The 21,022-nt window shown below is 30.9% G+C and overlaps 1 protein-coding gene across 2 annotated transcripts in view; it reads left to right on the plus strand.

The window, feature by feature from the left end:
* LOC129906674 (putative sodium-coupled neutral amino acid transporter 11) overlaps window positions 1-21,022 on the plus strand; it is a 125,137-nt gene that overhangs the window by 47,807 nt on the left and 56,308 nt on the right. For both annotated transcript variants that reach the window (XM_055982548.1, XM_055982549.1), the window contains exon 3: window positions 20,628-20,813. In XM_055982548.1, coding sequence (XP_055838523.1) covers window positions 20,628-20,813 — 186 coding nt within the window. The remainder of the gene's footprint in view (window positions 1-20,627; window positions 20,814-21,022) is intronic.

Below are 21,022 nucleotides of genomic sequence, written 5' to 3' on the forward strand. Positions count from 1 at the left end.
TCCTTATCAAATCTTGAGTTGGGGGACATCCGTAAAACAAAAAAAAATACAACATAAATCTATTGAATTTAACTGTGAATCTGAGTGAATGAATATAGAGACAAAAAAACTTCTCATCTTTTTTTATATTTTATAAAATTTCTTCTGTTTTGTACTCTGAAGTACTTTAACATTTTCTTTTTTATATGATGAGTTTTACATTAATAAATTATTATTATTTACTTAGCCTTTTCATGTCTATGCTAAAAGTATCTGAAACTTCTTAATAAGTAAATGACCTTTACGTGATTTCTCTTAGTATAATTTTTCCGCGCTCTTCGATTGTTATTGTTTTTCTTTTATTATTCAATAAAAACCTTCACAAGTATACAGTATCTATACAACCACCTACCAGAAAACATTAAGTGGACTCTGAAGATTTTTGTAAATATATTTCGTTCGTACATAATTTTTCCCCCACACGAAAAGAGAGAATGAATAAAAGTTTCTGCATCATTTCTCATCTTTGTTCATGCTGAAATTTTCCTTTATGGTGTAATAAAATTTTCAGAATTCATTAAGAAAATTCAAGGAAAACACGTAGATACTTCGCTTGGATAGTTATTCCCTATAGTGTCAATATTTCGCATTGAACCAAAAAAAAAAAATCTTCATTCTGTTGTGTAATATTACACATGACCTTCGAGGAGATATAGATGTAACAGTTTGACTATACTAACTGGCCTTATGTTTATTATTCATTAGTCAAAAAGTGATAAAACTTCGTGTGCATAAAAAGTATGGTCCTTCAAAAACATAATGTTGTATGAATAAAAATAAAATCAATAACATCTGGCACAAAATATTAAATAAATAGCCAAGTGGAGTTATTGAGAATTGGCAAGGAATTGTTATCTTTAAAGTCAAGGTCGATCGCAGAGAACCAAATTTTTGTAGAATTGTTGATTTATGAATCAGTTTTGTAACTTTTGGAGCCCTGATGTTTAGACACTCCAAAAAAACTAAATGAACTGAAGTTCAATTCGATTCTTAGAGTTCTCAAAAATACTCGCTTGTTTGATAGATTTGAATTCTAGAACTCTTTGTAACCACTTATAAACTTGTTTATAAGAGAAATACATTTTTTTTACATTTTATTAAATAAAGTTAATCTTATTAAACTTGGCAACATTGTCATCAAATACCATTGCATTAAAAAAAAAGTGGTTGTCTGTAAAGCCGGTTTACGGACTATGATTTTACGTGATAACGTAGTATGAAAACAGATTGTGTGCTTCTGTTTAAAATGGGTCAATTGAATCGTTTATTTATTTCAAACAATAATAATTTACAAGAAAAAGCTAAAAAAAATTTGTTTTTTTTCTTTCTCATTATATTAATTTTTTTATTTTAAAAGCTTACAAAAAAATTCCAAATATTTCTTCTAAATAATAAAACCATTTTTAAGTTTTTACAATGCGCAAAAAGTATTAAAATAATTTATTAAAAACAATCATTTCTTATGAAAAAAGTGAAAAAATCTCTTCCATCACCCAAAAATCCATCCACCTATAATAATTTTTATACCACTTGAACGCTTATTGCTTTAGCTCAGAATATATACATCGATCATATCTATTAGACATCTACAAAAAGAGCTAGAATTTTTTGAACTCGATTAATTTTCATCAAAAAAAGCAAACAAAAAAAAACATATAATTTTATCTTCTCACCCTATTGAATCAATTTTTTCAAATGACAACCTATAAACAAATTTATATCATGTGAAAGCTCATTATTTCACCTTTCAAATGACGTTTCAATCTTATTTCTGCGATGCCTAGAAAAAAAAGTTAGAATTTTTTAAGGCCAACCATGTCAAAATTGAAAACTGAGATTACAGTACTTTCCACACTGGTGGCTGTTCATGATCAACAGATCTACACAGGTGTTTTGAAGTATTTCGCAAGTTTTTTAATTTAACATTGTGTAGCTTTTAGTGAGTGTCTAGTTATGTGTGATATATCAAATGAAAGGTAATATCATCAGGATTTTAAATAAAGTTAAATCAAATTTGTATCAGCTCTAGATCATAAATATAACCTGTTGAAAAATAGAACTTTATTTTACCGTTATCTAAAAATTATGTTTACGAAATTGATTGAAATTTCGCACAGATATAGTCCTGTCTATTATCTATCTACAATATAAATTTCATTAATTTATCTGTTGAAAAAAAGATAAAAATAAAAAACCGTTAAAAACGGTCAAAAAACTTGGGACAAAAAAACTTGTTTTTACCGTTATTCGGTCAAAAATCATTTAAAATACCAATTTTTTGCACATATATGCGCACGGTCATAGACTACATGTTTCATAAGTTTGAGATTTTTTTTACTCTACGAAAAATTAGAAAAAAAAAACTCACCCAAAAATACCCCAAAATAAGTAGGTGTTTTTAAAAAATTCATATTTCGAAACGCAGAGACTTTAAAAAAATCTGTATTAGACCCCTTTTTTTGTTATCTTTCGAATGACGTTTTTAAAATTGTCAACCAAAATTTTCCCTGCCTATAATCACTACTTCTTCAAAGGTCTACCTCATGTTTTAGTTTTAGAAAACCATTTATTACTTGTTTTTGACATTTTTTAGAATTTTTTTCAATACCATTGTCAGTCTTGCAATAAATGTATCTATCGATTAAAAAAATAATTCAACTCTTTACAATGTCGCGTATAGAAAATAGCCAATTTTTTGCAATTTTGTTTTACCCCTATTTACCCTATTAAATGACGGAAATTTCAAAAATCCTTCATTTGTATTAAGCTTCAGGTTATTATCTTTCACATAAGCTATAAAAGATATTTGTATCTCTAATAGTTTATTTTTAATTTTGAATTGAAATTTTTGCCGCACTGCGAAAAATTTCAAGTGGAACGAAAGAAAATGGCGTCACTTTTTTGTGGTGGCTGCCATGGTTCATCGATTCATAAGACGTTATCACGTCAAAAAATCATCATCTCCTTAAGACGACATTAAATTGATGCTCACCGTAAATATTGTAAATGAGTTTTATTTCTTAATGGACTCTTGTGATCTTTTACTTCCCACACGCATTATGTTTCAGCTTACGGCTTTATATCTGTCAACTAAATCAGTCTGCTGAGCTGAAACATTAAATCCCTAATGTGTCACCATTTCCACTTATAGCTATATTTGCCTAATGCAAAAAGAAAATCTTTCCAAGAAGACACAAAATCAATTGCCCCTAGACTTTGGTGGTGGGTGCCTTTAACTATTCTCTTTCAGAAGGTCCATTGCGGCGGGCGAAGCTATGTCAACTCATTATGACATCATAGTGTTATCCACCAAGGAAATTATTTTTCATTATTTTCTTTTTGAAGTTTCAACAAAAACGTAGATTCCTTTGTGAGCTCTTTTTTATACAACACAACTTCTGACGTAAAAGGCGGCAGCGAATAGTGGTGGTGTCGCGTCTTTCTGTCGCCACTTTTATCAGATTGGTTTTGAAAAAAAAAGAAGAAAATAGTACTGAATTTATATCTATGGTGGATAATATTTTGAAAAGATGTCATTTGTTATGTAAATGTATGTTCTCATTCTATTCTGTGTTTATCAAGGTTTTTTTTTTGATATTTTATATGGACAATTTTGAGTAGATCAATATTTTCATTTTCATTTATTCAGAATATATTAAGGGCGTCCGCTATACGAACGTTAAGGATTCACGCAAAACAGCAAAACTCGAGGCAACATTCAAATGTAAAGCAATTTTTTTTTGTCGTTTCCGTCAGATTGTCTATCTATTCAAATATGAATTGTAGCTTCAGAGTTCAAACTTTGTAGTGACTTACTCTCAAACCAGGGGCGTACACTTCCTTGGGGCAAGCGGGGCGGTGCCCCAGGGCCCCCCACCGACCCCAGGGCCCCCACTGAAGACAATGCAGAGAAGGAAACTCTTAGCATAAATTGAGTTACGAAGTAAATTAAAATGTATTTGAATGACTTCGGATACAAGGGAAACAAATTATGTAATTCAGTCTAATGTATAATGCATTGGTAGTAGCCACACAATATATATTGATTTAAAAAAAGGCTTTTTTAAAAGAAAAATTATAATTTTATCTTAGGGACCCAAAAAATATTACTTGAAAAATCTTTGCAACCACAAATAATACATTAGGGACCCCAAAAAAGCAAAAAAAGTTTTGTTAATGGCATACCAAATATAACTTCAAGCCAATACATAAGCAAACAACTTCAGGCCATGGGGCCCCAAAAGCCTTTACTTCAGGGCGTCAAAAAAAAATTAATTAAAGAAATTGTTTTTTTAATTAAATTACATTTGTTGATGGATTAATAAAATTAAATAGCCCCAAAAAATATGACTTCGGGGCTCCAAAAATATTATATGAAGGGTCCCAAAAAATAATTTTTCAGGAACCCCGTTAGTTGAGAGGCAATCAAATATTAATTTGGGGGCCCAAAAATATTCATCAAATTTTCTGATGGCATGACAAATATAATTTGAGGATCCTCAAAAGCTATTACTTCAGTGGTTCAAAACAATCAAATGGAAAATTAAATATCAATTCAGGGGCCCCAACATAAATACATCAGGGCTTAAAGTAAAAACATTACGTTATTGGTGGCATTCCGAATATTACTTCAGAACAGAGGCCCCAATACCTATTAATTCTTGGCTCCAAAAAAAATTATTTTATATTTTGAAAAATTATTTTTGGGGCTATGTTTGATGATGGAAAATCCAATGTGTACATATTACTTCAGAACAGAGGCCCCAAGAACTATCAATTCTAAGCTAAACAAATTTTTATTTTAGGGGTCTCTAAATATTTAATTTTGGGGGCCCCTAGTACAAGTATTTACTACTTTTATGATAGACATTTTAAGTAAGTAAATAAACCTAAAAATAAATAAGCCATACAAAAAAAAATTTATGGCGCATACGTACTTTTTCTTTTTGTATCTAAGGGGCCCCCAAATATCAAAGGGGCCCCAAAATTTAGTCTTGCCCTGGGGCCCCGGTGACTCAACGTACGCCACTGTCTCAAACCCATCTCGATCTGTCTCGTTTGCAAAAATTGACAATTTATTCAGTCTCCATTAAATTTAAAATCTCCATTTAAAATGGAAAAATTTATTCGCATGCGATTTGACAGATTTTTAATTTTTAATAGTGATTTCAAACGGAGAACGAATAAATTGGGCCTAAGTCGGATAAATTTACTGGAACACCTGAAAAGTAAACGGCAGCGGTACGAGAAACGAAAGAAAAATGCATATTTTGTTTTCAAACCTGCCTGGTTCCATTGCCCAAGGTTATCCCAGGATAGCCCAACATTTTTTTTGCTACCCCATTCTTAGTTATAAAATTACAATATTTGTTTTACCTCAAAAATCACAAAAAAATATTTTTTTTTTCATTCAGTGTAAAATTAGTTGGTTTTACACGGTTGTTCGTTTTACCAACGTTAGCCCAGGATTACTCAACTTTTATTTTCGGTATCCTACCCTTAGTTTAAAAATTATAGAAGCATTATTTTTTATACACCTCGAAAAAAAATAGTACGTATACACCACAGTGTCCTCTTATAATTTATAATTTAGAAAAAGTAAATCCACTGGTGTGGGAACTGCACCTCAAATGTTTTTTGTTTTACTTAGAATTCTTACTTGATTCAATGAAGTCCATATAACATACATGTTGAAAAAAGTTATTTGTCATAATTTTTAGAAAGTACTAAAAAAAGTACTTTTCATGGACTGAAAAAAAATCAACTCACACACCATTTTATATTTATTGTTACTTTTGAAAAAAAGTTTGGATAGATTATGCTAAGAATGTAGTCTTTCTAAGTGCTCATATAGCAGAATAAAAAAAAATGATTTTTACACTTGAAAAAATATTTGTATTTTGTGGTTTTCAAGGTGAAATAAAACAAATCACCTTAAGCTTCTTAACATGAATGTTATATTGACTACATTCAGTTAAGTAAGCATTCTTAGTCAAATAAAAACTATTTGAGGCGCAGGGCCCACACAAGTGGATTTACTTTTTCTAAATTATAAATTTAAAAAAATTTACTGTGGTGTATGCGTACTATTTTTTTTTTTTTTTTTAAGTGAATAAAAAATAATGCTTCTATAATTTTAAACTAAGGGTAGGACAGCGAAAATATAAGTTGGGCTCTGCTGGGCTAACCTTGGCCAAACAAACCACGCTTTTGAACTAACGATTTTTTCAAAGGGAAAAAAATTAATTTATTCGATTTCTGATAAAAAAAGGTTTTTTATTGTATCCTTTAAAAAAATGGTGGAATAAAGAAAAAAAAGTAGAGCTATCAGGTTTGAAAAAAAAAATTTCCGATGTTTATGTTTTTTTCTTGCCTCACGAGATCACTCATAATCGCATTTACGCATAAAAAAATGTTTTTTATAACATTTTTAATATTAAAATTTTACATTAGGCCTATAGATATTATAGTTTTTTTTTCTAAGGCGTCTTTGGGAGCCTTTTTATCTCGGGGGCCCCGTTTCATGGATACAGCTGATACAGAGGTAGCTACACCCCTTGCACGACCTCAGTGTTCACTTTTTTACACTTAAGTTCATTTTTCTATTTAAATTTGCTATAATGGCTGCGTTTTATTTTCATCATGATTTAGGTTAAAGCGTACACATGCGATTTTGGTTGCGCGATTTTGCAGTCGCAAAAATGGATCACAAGGATTTCAATGGCTGTGAACGCACATGCTTCCCGCGATTAAAAATTTGAAAATTGTGTTTACAGTCATTGAAATTGTTGTCATCCCATTTGCGACTGAATAATCGTGCGACCAAAATCGCATGGGTGCGCCTAGCCTTAGATCAGATCATTGTATTTATTTACGGTACAACAAAAGTAGGATTTAGCTTTATTGTTGCTAACCAAATAAAAACAATGATCTGATCTGGATCACGATGAAAATAAAACACGGTTCATATTTCAATTATTTGCTTTACACGAACTAATACTTCATAAAATAAATAAGTCGGTATACAATTTTCTTATCGCTGCAGTTATAAGGTGTGAACTTGCGACAGTGATAGCGGGTGTTAAAAAATTGTGAACAGCATTAAATTGTTATGGATATTAAACGAAAAGGTTATTTCTTTCTAAAAACATAAATTATATTGTTAAATATCATTTAGGCAAATTGTAATGGGGCTCGTTAGCGAAGCAATTTTAATCATTTTTATTTAGCATAATTTTGTAGTAAATTGGAAATTTAGTTGCTTTGCCTTCGAGTGCTCTCTACAATTTAAGTTCTCAAATGAAGAATACTGTCCTACCTTTCGAAATAATAGCGCAGTTTTTTCCCCTTTTTTCCCCTTTTCGAGTAATACGAGTTTCAATGACGATACACGGTGCCTTTTTGGCACTATTATTTTTATAAAAGACTGAACTAGAGGTAAAGGGTAAGTTGCTCGACTGACAGTCAGGTTCTATTTCCGGCATTAACCATTTTTTTAATTTTTTATTTTTCTTATTTTTTGTTACCTTTTTTTATTTTTCTTCAAAATAACAAAAATTAAAAAAAAAAGGACTTGATGCATTTTTTTGCAATAATAAATCATACAAAATGATAATACAGGCGTTTCATTAAAAAAAAAAACGGTCATTATATTTTTGACCTCACTTTGTATGGGAGAGGGTACCCACTGTGCAGTGGTTTGGATTCACTTTCGACCGAAACACAGTGCAAAGGCGTGTGTATTTGTTCTGAGAGCCCGAAATAAAAAATATGAGAGCTTAAATTTAACACCCACTTTCAAATTTAAATTTCATTGATTTACTAAGAATTTTGTTGTTAAAAAAGGTTATCTTTCCTGAATCTCCTTAAAAATGGACAAAAATAAATTAAATGTAAATTTTTATTTTTTTTTTTTTTGTTTTTCTCAAAAATGCTTTCCTTTTTTTTAATAAAACAAAAATAATCCAAACTGGTATGAAAAAAAAATTCACTTGATTGGAAAAGTATATCCATTAATTAGAACCTAGGAGTGGTTAAGTTTATACTGTGCGCCAAATCACCACCAACGAGGCACCTAGAATCCACTTTCATTGGATTTTTTGTTTTCTATCTTTCTGGCGGTTGCGGTCGTGGCGTGGCGTAATTGCCGGAAATAATTTTTTTTTTATTTGCAATCTCTTTTTCACTTTGATTAGAATCTTTTAAGGAGTCCCCGGGGAGGTGTCATTTACTCTTGATTTCTTGTGGCAGTGCAGTTTCATGATATAATGGAATGAATCATTATGTATGTATGTAGAGGATTGTTTGTATATTTGGATATTGAATTCCTTAAATAAATGATCTTTTACAAAAGCAATTAAATTATGTTTTCAAAATACAAATTACCTTAGAATGTATATTGTGAAATACCTAATGACTAAAAAAAAACATTTTTTCGGTGTGAATATGATTGTAAAGAACGATTGGAAGGTGATATAATAAGTTTCACGTTAGACTATAAATAAGAAACCAGAAGTGTGAATTTAGTTCATACTTAAAGGATCTTTAATATACAATGTCATTCAATGTTTTATTTCTTCCGAAGTCACCTACCAAAACCTCGCATTATATAAAACTCCACTCACTCTTCCAGGATCTGGACTGAACCAGGCACACATAAACTGATTTCTAGAAATGAACATAATATAAATAAAAATGTACACTCATTTATGTAGCGTTCAACACGCAAAAGATATTTTTCCATTAAATGGCGATGAAGATGACCTGGCCATTTTGTTTAGTGATAGATTTTATAGATGAAAATACCATTACTAAAGTCTGCGAATCTACGTTCCTATATCTCCAGGAACGATATAATAAATTGAAATCAGGGAAGTAAAGAATTTCAAGGTCCTTCGAATAATAATACTATAGAAAGAATTACTTTCACAAATCAAATAAATGAAAAAAAAAAAAAAAAAAAACAAATGAAGGAAAAATAAATGATTGGAAAACCATTTTGTTTATTTATACTTGAAAAGACTTTTACCTTCTTTTAAACCGCACTTATATTTTTTCTTTATTTTGACGTGATAACGTCTTATTAATCGATGAACCATGGCAGCCACCACGAAAAAGTGACGCCATTTTCTAACGTTACACTTGAAATTTTTAGCAGTGTGGCAAAAATTTCAATTCAACATTAAAATTAAACTATTAGAGATACAAAAATCTTTTATAGCTTATTTGAAAGATAATAATCTAAAGTTAAATACATTTGAATGATTTAGCCCTGATTTTTCAATCGTCAGTTAGACTATTAGAAGAATAAATGTCAGTATAAAAAAAACTTTTATTCCTAGGAATAAGCTCTATCTGAGGTTTATCTGACTATTGAAAAATTGGCCCTTAAAAAAATTCCATCTTTTAATAGGGTAAATAGGGGTCAAACAAAATTGCAAAAAATTGTCTATTTTCTAAAGGCGACAATGTAAAGAGTTGAATCTTTTTTTAACCAATAGATAAATTTATTGCAAGACTGACAATGGTATTGAAAAAATTCTTAAAAATTTAAAAACCAAGCTGTTAATGGTTTTCTAAAACTAAAACATGAGGTAGATCTTTGACAAAGTAGTGATTATAGGTAAGGGTAAGGGTAGGGATAATAAAAACAAAGGTTAGGGGTCTGATACGGATTTTTTTTAATCTCTGCTTTTCGAAATATGAATTTTTGAAAAACACCTACTTATTTTGGGGTATTTTTGGAAGAGTTTTTAATTTTTTAAATTTTTTGTAGCGTTCAAAAAATCTCAAGCTTAAAGAACATGTAGTCTATAACTTTGCGCATACATGTGCAAACAAATTGGTATTTCAAAATGGTTTTTGACCGAATACCAGGAAAACAAAACAGCCACCAGTGTGGGAAGTACCGTAATTTCGGCATGGTTGGCTTAAAAAATTCTAACTTTTTTTTCTAGATATCGCAGAAATAAGATTAAAACGTCATATGAAAGGTGAAAAAAGCTTTTACATGATATAAAATTTTGTATAGGTTGTCATTGAAAAAATTGATTCAATAGCGTGAGAACATAAATTTATATGTTTTTTTTTGCTTTTTTTGATGAAAATTTATCGAGTTCAAAAAATTCTAGCTCTTTTTGGAGATGCCTAATAGACATGATCGCTATATATATTTTGAGCTGAAGCAATAAGCTTTCAGGTGGTATATTATATATAAATAAATTATAGGTTGTTATATCAAAAAAAAATGAATTTTTGGGTGATGGAAATGATTTTTTCACTTTTTTCATAAGAAATGATTGTTTTTAATAAATGATTTTAATACCTTTTGCACATTTTAAAAATTTAAAAATGGTTTTATTATTTAGAAGAAATATTTGGCTTTTTAATGTTATAATTTTTTTTTTAAGCTTTTAAAATAAAAAAAAAACTGATATAATGAGAAAAGAAAAAAGGTATTTTTTTTAGCTTTTTCTTGTAAATTATTATTGTTTGAAATAAATAAACCATTCAATTGGTCCATTTTAAACAAAAGCACACAACCTGTTTTCTTACGACGTTATCACGTAAAATCATCATCCGTAAACCGGCTTTACAGACCACCTCTTTTTTAAAAACTCTATAAAAGATATGTATGTGAAAGAGATTGTTGCTTTTTTCTCTGCGCTAAGATAAACCATTGGTTTGTACAAAAAAACATGTCCAAAGCGTGTGAACTGACAATTTTAAAGTTGACGATACTTTCTGAAAGTTTACTGCCAGACAATAGTCTAAAAATGAGATTGTAAGAATTTGAAACTTAAATTTGAAAATTAATTTTCCGTAAAAAAATTTTCGAGAATCGAATCCTTCTTTCATTGAAATCGAACCGGGTTTTCTTTGCATTACGAAGTTAAAGATCCAAAGTATAAAAGTGTCCTACTTCACCTGTTTCAAGTGTATGGGCAAGACAACTTCAGATTCGGATATAGCACATTTAAGAGACAAAAAGAAAGGTAGTATAGGTCAAATGTAGTGACCACTTTTTTTGTGGGCTGCTGATTTGATTGAAAGCTTATATCCAGTATTTAAAAGTTTTTTGTCTTCATTTTTGGAACAAGGGTGGGCTAACGAAAAAAGTGATGTTATTTGTTGATTTTACCTACCATTAAATAGGACAATTTTTACACTGAAAAAAGCTAATTTTGATTTTTAAGAGGTTGGTAATTTGAAAAACGTTTTTTTGATCATAATTTTTGAACTTAGGTTGGGATAGCGAAAAATGTGATGGAATTGGTTGGAATTGCCAAGGTTAGTTGAGAAAGGTTTAAAAAGTACTATTCGTGTACTGAAAAAGAAAAGTTATCAGAAAAATAATAAAACAAATCGCACCCATATATTTTGTGAGTTATAGGAATTCGAAAAAAAAAAAATCGAAGAAATGGTCACCCTGTGACGGTTTTTCATGTGCCGTGACTACAAATCTTAATTTTTCACATTTTTTTTCTTTTGTTACGGAAAATTGAATAACACTGCTTCCAAAAGCATTCAAAAGTTTTAACTCAGCTGCATCAGCAAATATTACCTACTTTTTTGCCCAACTAAGTACTAAAAAATTTTACAAGACTCTAATTCAATGAACAGTAGTGTAAAATGCAGTACGATGTTTCGGCAAGTTACCTTAAAAGTTGATGTGTTCAATTTTCTTTTCAAAATGGTATAACATTGTTGAGAATATTCCATAAATAACGGAGATAAAATTTTTTTTCTTGAGAAATCCGACTTTTTTATTTGGTAATTTTTTCATATTATTTAAGTTTTGAAAACCAAAAGTTTGTAGGAGTTCGGGTTGCTGAATTATTTGCTATAGAAATATTTTTTGTTCCTTCATTCGGAAGCAGATATTTTCGGATCAAAGTCCCGAAACAAGTTTTGGATTACAGATATGAGATCACAGTGAACAGGCTTATGCATAGTATGCATTCAGCGAAAAAAAAAATTACAATCAGGGGCGTAGCTGCTGCTGTATCCATGTAACAGGGCCCCCGTTTGTAAAAAAATTCACTTAGGTAAATCTATAAACCTAAAATAAAACTTGAAATACTCCAAGTCAATTTCAGCCTACTTCCAATTATCGTGTTAAACTGAAACACTGAACTAAAATACTATTTTATTACCTACGAAGTCTAAAATTTTATTTACTCGTAATTATCTTTATAAATAAAAAAAAGTTATATAAAAAAAATTATTTGAATGACTGCATATCTCGCTCCACCCTCCAGAATCCTGCCACAAAAAAATAACAGAGGTTGGATCCGAAAAAACCACCAATCTGACTTTGTCTATCACACTCCAGGGTGTACCAACTACTAAACAAAAACAAAAAAATAAATAAAATTAAATATTTCTGCGGGAGGATCATATTTAGCTATAAATAGGGCCAGGGCCACACAACACTCTTATTATTCAGTTTGGCTGTGGTCGTCGACGAGTTAACATCGGAGGTCAGCTCCTGGCATCGGTTAGTGATGACTCATGGGACATGGCTCAAGGGAAATGTCTCATGGGACATGTGTCATGAAAAATGTCTCATGAGAAATGTCTCATGAAAAATGTCTCATGAGAAATGTCTCATGAGAAATGTCTCATGGAACATATGCTCTATCTACCATTTTCGTTTCCACGTTGACTTTTGGGACACCCTGTATATGAGGCGAAGTGCTCACACCAGTCACACAGGTCACTGTGGTGTATGCGTATTATTTTTTTTCTAAAAAATTAAGACTAGTTGGCCTTTGTGACCAATTAAAAATGGTATTACGAAAATAAATGGTGGTTTAGCCTGGGCTATCCTTAGGCCAACGCTTTTAACACTGAACAAAAAAATTATTGTTTGTGGTTTTCTAGGTGAAAAAAATAATTAAATTCGTTATAATTTTAGAACTAACTAAAAAAAAGGTTGGGCTACCCTGGACTTACCTTAAGCAACTTCACATAGCCAAAGGAATGGCGTTCTGCGCCATCTGAAAGATATTCTTAGTTGCAAGTCAACATTCAAAAATTGGACTTGGAATTCAGAGTAAGATTTTGATTAATGGTTTTGCTTATTACAAACCTCGTTTTCTAGGCAAATTAATGTTATTCCTTATGCAAAACTTCCATAACAAATCTACCTACAGTACATACGAGAACATAATGTTTTGGAAGAAGAAAGTACAAAAAAAAAATCAACCAATAGCAACATATTGAAGGATTTTATTCAATAAAAAAAAAATTGAAAATCACAAATGTATTTCTGTTAAATTTTTCTGGTAGTGTTCTATAAAAAAAAAATTATTCAAAAGAACATAACACTCAAAGTCGGAGAAAAGTTCTAATAAAATCTCTTACTTCAATCCAAAACCATGATGTTGAGAACTCAAAAGTGAGAGTTAAACTAGTTAAAAAAATTATTCTTGCATGAGATGGTGCACTCTTGAAGTCAATGACTCTCCAAAAAGTGTTTGCAAAACTTTTGTCCTAAGTTAAGGAAAATATCTTCGCTAGAATGCCAATTATAGAATACTCAAATATCAACAACAAGATGTTTTCAACGAATATAACACTCCTTTGGTTGACATCTATATAAAAGAGTCTATACCAACTATCGACGATATAACCGCGCGTTGTCAAACACTTTTTTTTTTTTTTTTGTTATTTCAATCTTCTGAAGTCCACTTCAACAGAACAGAACACTCAGCAAACGCAAGAAGAGTAAAGTTAATGCCACATAAAAAAGAACATTGTGGAAATCTTTAACATTGACAGAGTAGGGTTAAGTATTACAAGCTGTACGATGACGGATTTGAGGATACTTCGGGCCTTGTTGTAGGAAGTAGACATTTACAACTTTTTGGAATTGCAAAGGTTGACAGTCACAAACTTTGGAGGGTCAAAACAGCTCCTTTGGGAAAATGTTAGAGAACTTTCCGAAACAAAATGTCCTTTTTCCTTTATTAATGTGACAATTTTAGACTATTTTTTATAACGAAAATTTTACTTCGCGCCCCCTTAATGAAAACGTCAAGCATAAGTTCTTTTAGTGGACGGGCCTGTCCTGAAATTCAGAGATGTATCCTTTATATTTATACCAGACTTGAAATGTCCACAACTGAGCATCTACGAGTCACTTAAAAAGAAGAGCTTGGATCCAGGATCTTCAAGGACATTGATTTTTTTTTCCATTCTCTTTGTCGACTTTTATCGCCCTGTTGATGCTGTTTATTTTTTGTTTTATTCTTTTATACAATATTGTTTCTGCATGGCGAAAAGCAAGCGGATGCGAAACACGCCCAATTGGTAAGGTATCCGGATGGCCAGAGAAGAAGAAGAAGAATGATATCCGCCTAGAATTGAGATAGATAATATTTCATTGAAATTGTCTAGGATACGAGCATTTGGGATACAGTATTTTTTGTCTATTGCATACAATTCACATGGACGACGACGAAGACGTAATGAAATTTTATTTCTCTTTTCTTGTTTCCCAGTCCGGTTCCGGTAATGTGATGGTGGTCCTCTTGAATAATTTGTTTTGGAGAAATTGTAAGCTCACACTCATACAAGACAAGTAAAGTGTATACATTTGTGTATATGTACGAGTATGAAGGTATACTCATAAAAGCCAAACAAAAGATATAACACTATAAATTATTGTATTTTGGTGTCCTTGTGGCGAAAAGTTGAGAGAAACTTGATTTTTTTTTTGGGATTGTTGTTTTTTTTTTTTTTTGAGAATCAGAATTTTTTAAGTTTGTATGCTAAATAGAAAAGGTGGAAATAAAGAATAGACTTGCATTGCTTGAGAATTTTTGAAAGCATTGAATTTTATTTTGCAAAACATCATTTACATAAATTGTTGTTGTTTTTGTTTTCTTTTAATGCAAATGACTGTTTTTGTTTTCTCAGAGTATAATATATTTAACATGATGATGATAAGAATATTATTTTCTTAAAAAAGAAATAGCCTTCAATTACGGACAGGAAATTAAAACAATTTCAACATTTCATAAGAAGTATGATATGTATGATGTATATGAAACTACCTATCAAATTGACGTAGTCAATGACTCTCAGAGGGCTATGTGAAGTTGGAAGCCCCAAATGCTATTTTTTTTTTTTAACCTGTTGGTTCGATTGCCCAAGGTAAGCCCAGAATAGCACACAATTTTTTTTTCTCTAGCCCACCCTTAGTTCCAAAATTATATCGGAATAAATTTTGTTTTCACCTCAAAAATCATAAAAAATAATTTTTTTTATTCGGAGTAAAAATTGTTAGCTTTGCACTGTTGTTCGTTTGCCCAACGTTAGATAGCCCAACTTGTTTTTTTCTATACTCAACCATTTTTTCAATACATATACAGTAAAAAACTTTTTTTCATACCAGAAACCGAAAAAATGATCATGTTTTTTTTCCTGTGAAAAAAATCGGTAGTTTAAAACCGTAGTTTGTTTGCCCAAGGTTAGCCCAGGATACCCCATTTTTTACCTGAGATATAGGTACTATATATCAAGTTATGCATTCGTACAAAAAAAAAAGTTGAGATAACATTTTTCCATGACATTACGATGATAGAGAATGCCAAAAAAGTGGGTCCCGGAAGTCCGTCTGTCTGTCTGTCAGCCTGTCTGTCTGTAAACGAAGCTACAGCCGATTGATGTCAAACTTGGTATGTAGCGTTATTTGGTGACTCTCCAGAGGGGTTTTTGGAATTAATTTTTTTGGGCCAAAAATAACGGTACTTGTCATATACCGATTTTAGTAAAGCTGAAATTGCTCAAAAACGGCTTCAACGATTTTGTTTAAAAAATTCAAATGTAAGTTTTAAGACAATGCGATTTTCTTCGAAACTACTTATTCGATTTCAAAGAAACATTTTGTAAAGAAGAATTTATATAATTTTAATATAAGCCAAAAATAAAATTTCAAAAAAAATTATTTTTGGATTTTTAAAAAAATTTTGAAATTTTTTTTTTGAAAAATCAAATTTTCGAAAACGTGAAATTTTATTTTTTTGAAATTTCGTCATTGAATAGTGGACACCCAGGGAAACGTCCGCTGTAAAATTGTAGTCGCTAGTATCGTGCGTTGAATTAAAAAAGCAAATCCAACAATCCAAAAGCAAAGCCAACAATCCAAAAGCAAATCCAGCAACCCAAAATCAAATCCTAAACAGCTTATACATAAAGATAAAAGTTTTCCTATTTCAAAAAGTGGAGATAGCCTAGAGGATAAGGTGAATGTCTGTTAAGTTTACCTGCCCAGGTTCGAATCTGACGGGAAATTGAGATTTTTTTTTTTTTTACATTACTAGAATAAAAATTAATTAAATTTCTCAAAAAAAAATCTCCACAAAAAAAAAAATTCAAATTTTACCGGTATTCGAACCTAGGCCAGTAGGAGTAAAAGGCATCGTCCTTGTTCTCTAGACTAATATGACTTTTCAAAATACGAAAACTTATATCAATATAAGCTCTTTGAAATGTATAATAATAATTATTAATTTTTTTATGAAGGTTTCAAAAAAATATTAGTTAAGACTCAACTCGAAAATACATGATAGTTGAGGCGCAAACCTGTAGTTCATCTATCTTCCGGTACTCTTATAGTCGCATGAGTAATCTGCGGTGTCACTTCTATTTGTAATTATTCAATGATTTCGTTTTAAGATGTTGATTAGTGATTTCTACAAAAAAGCATAACAATTTTATTTTTAAAATTTTTTTCCAAAAAAATTATTTATAAAAAATTAGTTTTTTACCGATTTTGAATTTTTTTTTTAATGCATGTTAATATATCAATCAAAACTGCATACTTGTTTTGTGGGACAATTTGACTTAAGATGTTGTTTAATTTTTTGAAAAACGAATTTTATTTTTTTTATAAACCTACATTTCCCAAATTTTTATATAAAAAGTCTTAAAAATTTAAGCAACTTGAAATCTAGGAGCAAATTCGTGCGACCCAGTCGTGCATTTTATTTATTTTTGCTATCCTACACTTTGTTTGAAAATTATAGAAGTATCAACCTCAAAAACCACAAAAAGTTTATTTTGTTCAGCGTAAAAATCGTTGATTCATCACTGTGGTTCGTTTAGCCACAAGGTAAGCCCAGGCTAACCCACCATTTATTTTCGTCATCCCAAACTGTAGTTGGTTACAAAGGTCAACTAGTTTAATTAATATTTTGCTTTGAATAAAAATAGTACGTATACACCACAGTGACCTTTTTTTTAAATCTATGTTGTGGAAAAGGCTTTTTTCAGTGTAAAAATTGTTCTTTTTAAACTTTTTCTCAATTAACCATGGTAAATCCAGCAAATTACATCACTTTTTTTCGTTAGCCCATCCTTAGTTCAAAAATCATGACAACAAAAAAACTTGATTTTTAAGAGGTTGGTAATTTGAAAAAATTATCAGTTTTTTTTTTGGTTTCTGATATAAAAAAAAAAAGATTTTTATTGTCTTTTGAAAAAAATGTTGGAATAAAGAAAAAAATGTTGGACTATCCTGGGCTAAATTTGGGTAATCGAACCAGACAGGTTTGAGAATAAAAATAGCACTTGAGGGTGTCAACTTCAAATAGCTTAGCTTTTTTTTAATTTGAAAAATTTTGGTAAGAAATGAAAAAAAAAATGTTGTCGGCTCACCATTGTTTTTCTAATGGTCCAAAAATAATACGGCTACGTTACATTGTAGTCACACTTTTTCAGAATTACCTGATTATTTATTTTATTGTTCAGATGTGCCATAACCGATTAACAGGTGGAATAAGGACAGCGCGGCAACAGAGATATTAATGTTTTGAAATTAAATTTTACAATGTAATTTTTGAAAGCTATTTTGAGTTAAACTATGGAAATATTCCGGTTCATAGTTCCGGTTTGACCACTCGGTCAAGGGTCAGGAAGTGGCAACTAGCAAACTTTCACTTAAAAGTACCTATAAATAAATATTTGCACTTAACCGGAGACTTTCTTAAAATCCAATAATTCTGTTAGCAAATTGAATGTTAGACAAAAACTAAGTCCAAACGAATTCAAATTCTTTCAGACTGGTACGACAGTATCCAATTTAAAGAAAAAGTTACAAAACAAATTTCATATTAAAAAAAACCAAAGGTCATTAAAAATTTCTTTAGAACTCACCGTGGCATAAAATGAGAAAAAGACTTTTCATTTATAATTTTACTAGTGTAACTTTTTTTTTAACCTAATTTAAAAAAAAAATAATCTTATTTGAAAAAAAAAATCATTCTTTTCATTATAGCCCAGGGAAATTAGTCATTTAAATCGCATTTTTCGCGGGACAAAATTTTTTTCATGGAATGTGTTCGGGTGGTTGTCCTTATCATAAAAGTCAATTTGTTGGCATAATTGAGGGTTGGGAACAGCCGCCATCTTGGAAAAGAGATTGGTATCGTTTTTATTGAATAGCTCCATTGTTATTCATTTTAACAAAAAATGACAATGGTAAGACTTATTAACAATAAAATTATCTAAGAAATGATATACAAAACAATTCCGTGAGTTGATTAAATAAAATTTTATAGTTGGTCAAAGTGCGGGTTTGTATCGCAAGGTTGGGACAAAATGACATTTTTTTCATATATCTGACGAACTTTTGATTTGTTTGGATAATTCTTCAAGAATGAATTGTAGTACTTATAATTACCTATAAAATGAGCCCACAATCGTTATTGTCACCATCGTATTGTAGAAGTAATCTAACTCCGAATCTCTCCATGTACTAGTCAAAAGTAAGAAAAAAGCTGTTTTTTTGCAAGTAGGCCGAGAAAATTTTGGGAGTAGAGGTATAACCAAAATATAAGTACGCAGTTTGGCAGCCATACGCGTGTTAATGTCGATTTCAAAGGTCTGACAACTCTAATTTTGTGCTTTATACGGTTTTTGGGGGGTTAAATAACGTAAGTTTTCCAGTTAATGTGAATGGGCTAAATTTATACTATTTGAAATTATAAATATACAAGCTGATGCTCTATTATTTTTCCTAAATCTGAACACCCCAATCTTGAGGATGTGACCAATAGAACTATATATAAGCCGTTTATACGATTATGTTTTAGAAGCTTTTTTTGTTTAGATTTTTGTTTGTTTATTTGAATTGAAAAGCCTGATATGGTTAGTTAAAAAAGCTTATATCGTGAGTTCTATTAACCCCATAGCCGAGATTGAGGTGTCCAGATTTAGGAAAAATAATAGAGCATCAGCTTGTATATTTATAATTTCAAATAGTATAAATTTAGCCCATTCACATTAACTGGAAAACTTACGTTATTTAACCCCCCAAAAACCGTATAAAGCACAAAATTAGAGTTGTCAGACCTTCGAAATCGACATTAACATGCGTATGGCTGCAAAACTGCGTACTTATATTTTGGTTATACCTCTACTCTCAAAATTTTCTCGGCCTACTTGCAAAAAAACAGCTTTTTTCTTACTTTTGACTAGTACATGGAGAGATTCGGAGTTAGATTACTTCTACAATACGATGGTGACAATAACGATTGTGGGCTCATTTTATAGGTAATTATAAGTACTACAATTCATTCTTGAAGAATTATCCAAACAAATCAAAAGTTCGTCAGATATATGAACAAATGTCATTTTGTCCCAACCTTGCGATACAAACCCGCACTTTGACCAACTATAAAATTTTATTTAATCAACTCACGGAATTGTTTTGTATATCATTTCTTAGATAATTTTATTGTTAATAAGTCTTACCATTGTCATTTTTTGTTAAAATGAATAACAATGGAGCTATTCAATAAAAACGATACCAATCTCTTTTCCAAGATGGCGGCTGTTCCCAACCTCCAATTATGCCAACAAATTGACTTTTATGATAAGGACAACCACCCGAACACATTTCATGAAAAAAATTTTGTCCCGCGAAAAATGCGATTTCATGCCCATATTTTGACTAATTTCCCTGAGCTATTACAACAGACTAAGACGAAAATATAAGGGGAGATTTAATTGAAGGCATTATAGGAATGTTTTCAGTTTTAAGTTTATTTTCAGTTTGCGACCTTCTGTGTTCAGTTCAGTTCAGACACTCAGGGAGAGTCAATTTTAATTGAAAAAGAGAAAGCGATAATAATGGTTAGAATTAAATTGTTATTACCTACTGCTTTGCACTTGCGATGTTGGCGGCGATGTGGTGGGGAGTCATTTCATTTTATTTATTGCCACCCTTTAGACTATACCTGAGATTGTAATTAAGAAAGTTTATGATCCCTTCTACTCTTAGTTAAGTAGTTTTCAAGGGCTCTATCATAAACCTCGAGTAGTTTTGAAACTTTTCGTTGGTTCCGTCCGTCGTTGCCGTTTGAAACAAAGAGTTTTTCTTCTCCTTGACCTTGTTGTGAGTGAGGCTCTTCAATTTATGACCCATGACACTTGCTTTTTTTTTATTGATTTTCCTTATTTTACCACCCATTTTTGTCTTCCATTTTATATGTATTTAAAAAATTATTCTTCACATATTTATCCTGTTTGTTATTACAGTGACTTCATTTGTGTGTGTTTTTTTTTTTATATTTCAGGAAGAACAACACAAAGAATCAGATAGTCTGTCATCTTTGCCACAAGCATCATTCAATTACATCAACTCCATCGTTGGCAGTGGTGTTATTGGTATTCCATATGCCTTTCATAGAGCTGGATTCGGCCTAGGGCTGTTGCTGCTCATCCTTGTGGCCTGCATAACTGACTACTCGTTGATCCTTATGGTAAGTATCATTTATGGCAGAGAGGATGTGGTTGTGCTGATGATGATAAATTGCATAAGCATGACATCACAATCCACATCCTGCGTGTAGATAATTGTATCTTGTTTATCCTTTTTGTATTATTGTGTGTTGTGGTTGACGGGGAAAGAATGATGCAAAAGCGTAAGTTTTCATTGCAAGCTTGCCAATCCATATATATTTTAATGTTA

The sequence above is a fragment of the Episyrphus balteatus genome, chromosome 1 (genome assembly GCF_945859705.1).
Source record: "Episyrphus balteatus chromosome 1, idEpiBalt1.1, whole genome shotgun sequence".
Lineage (NCBI taxonomy): Eukaryota > Metazoa > Arthropoda > Insecta > Diptera > Syrphidae > Episyrphus > Episyrphus balteatus.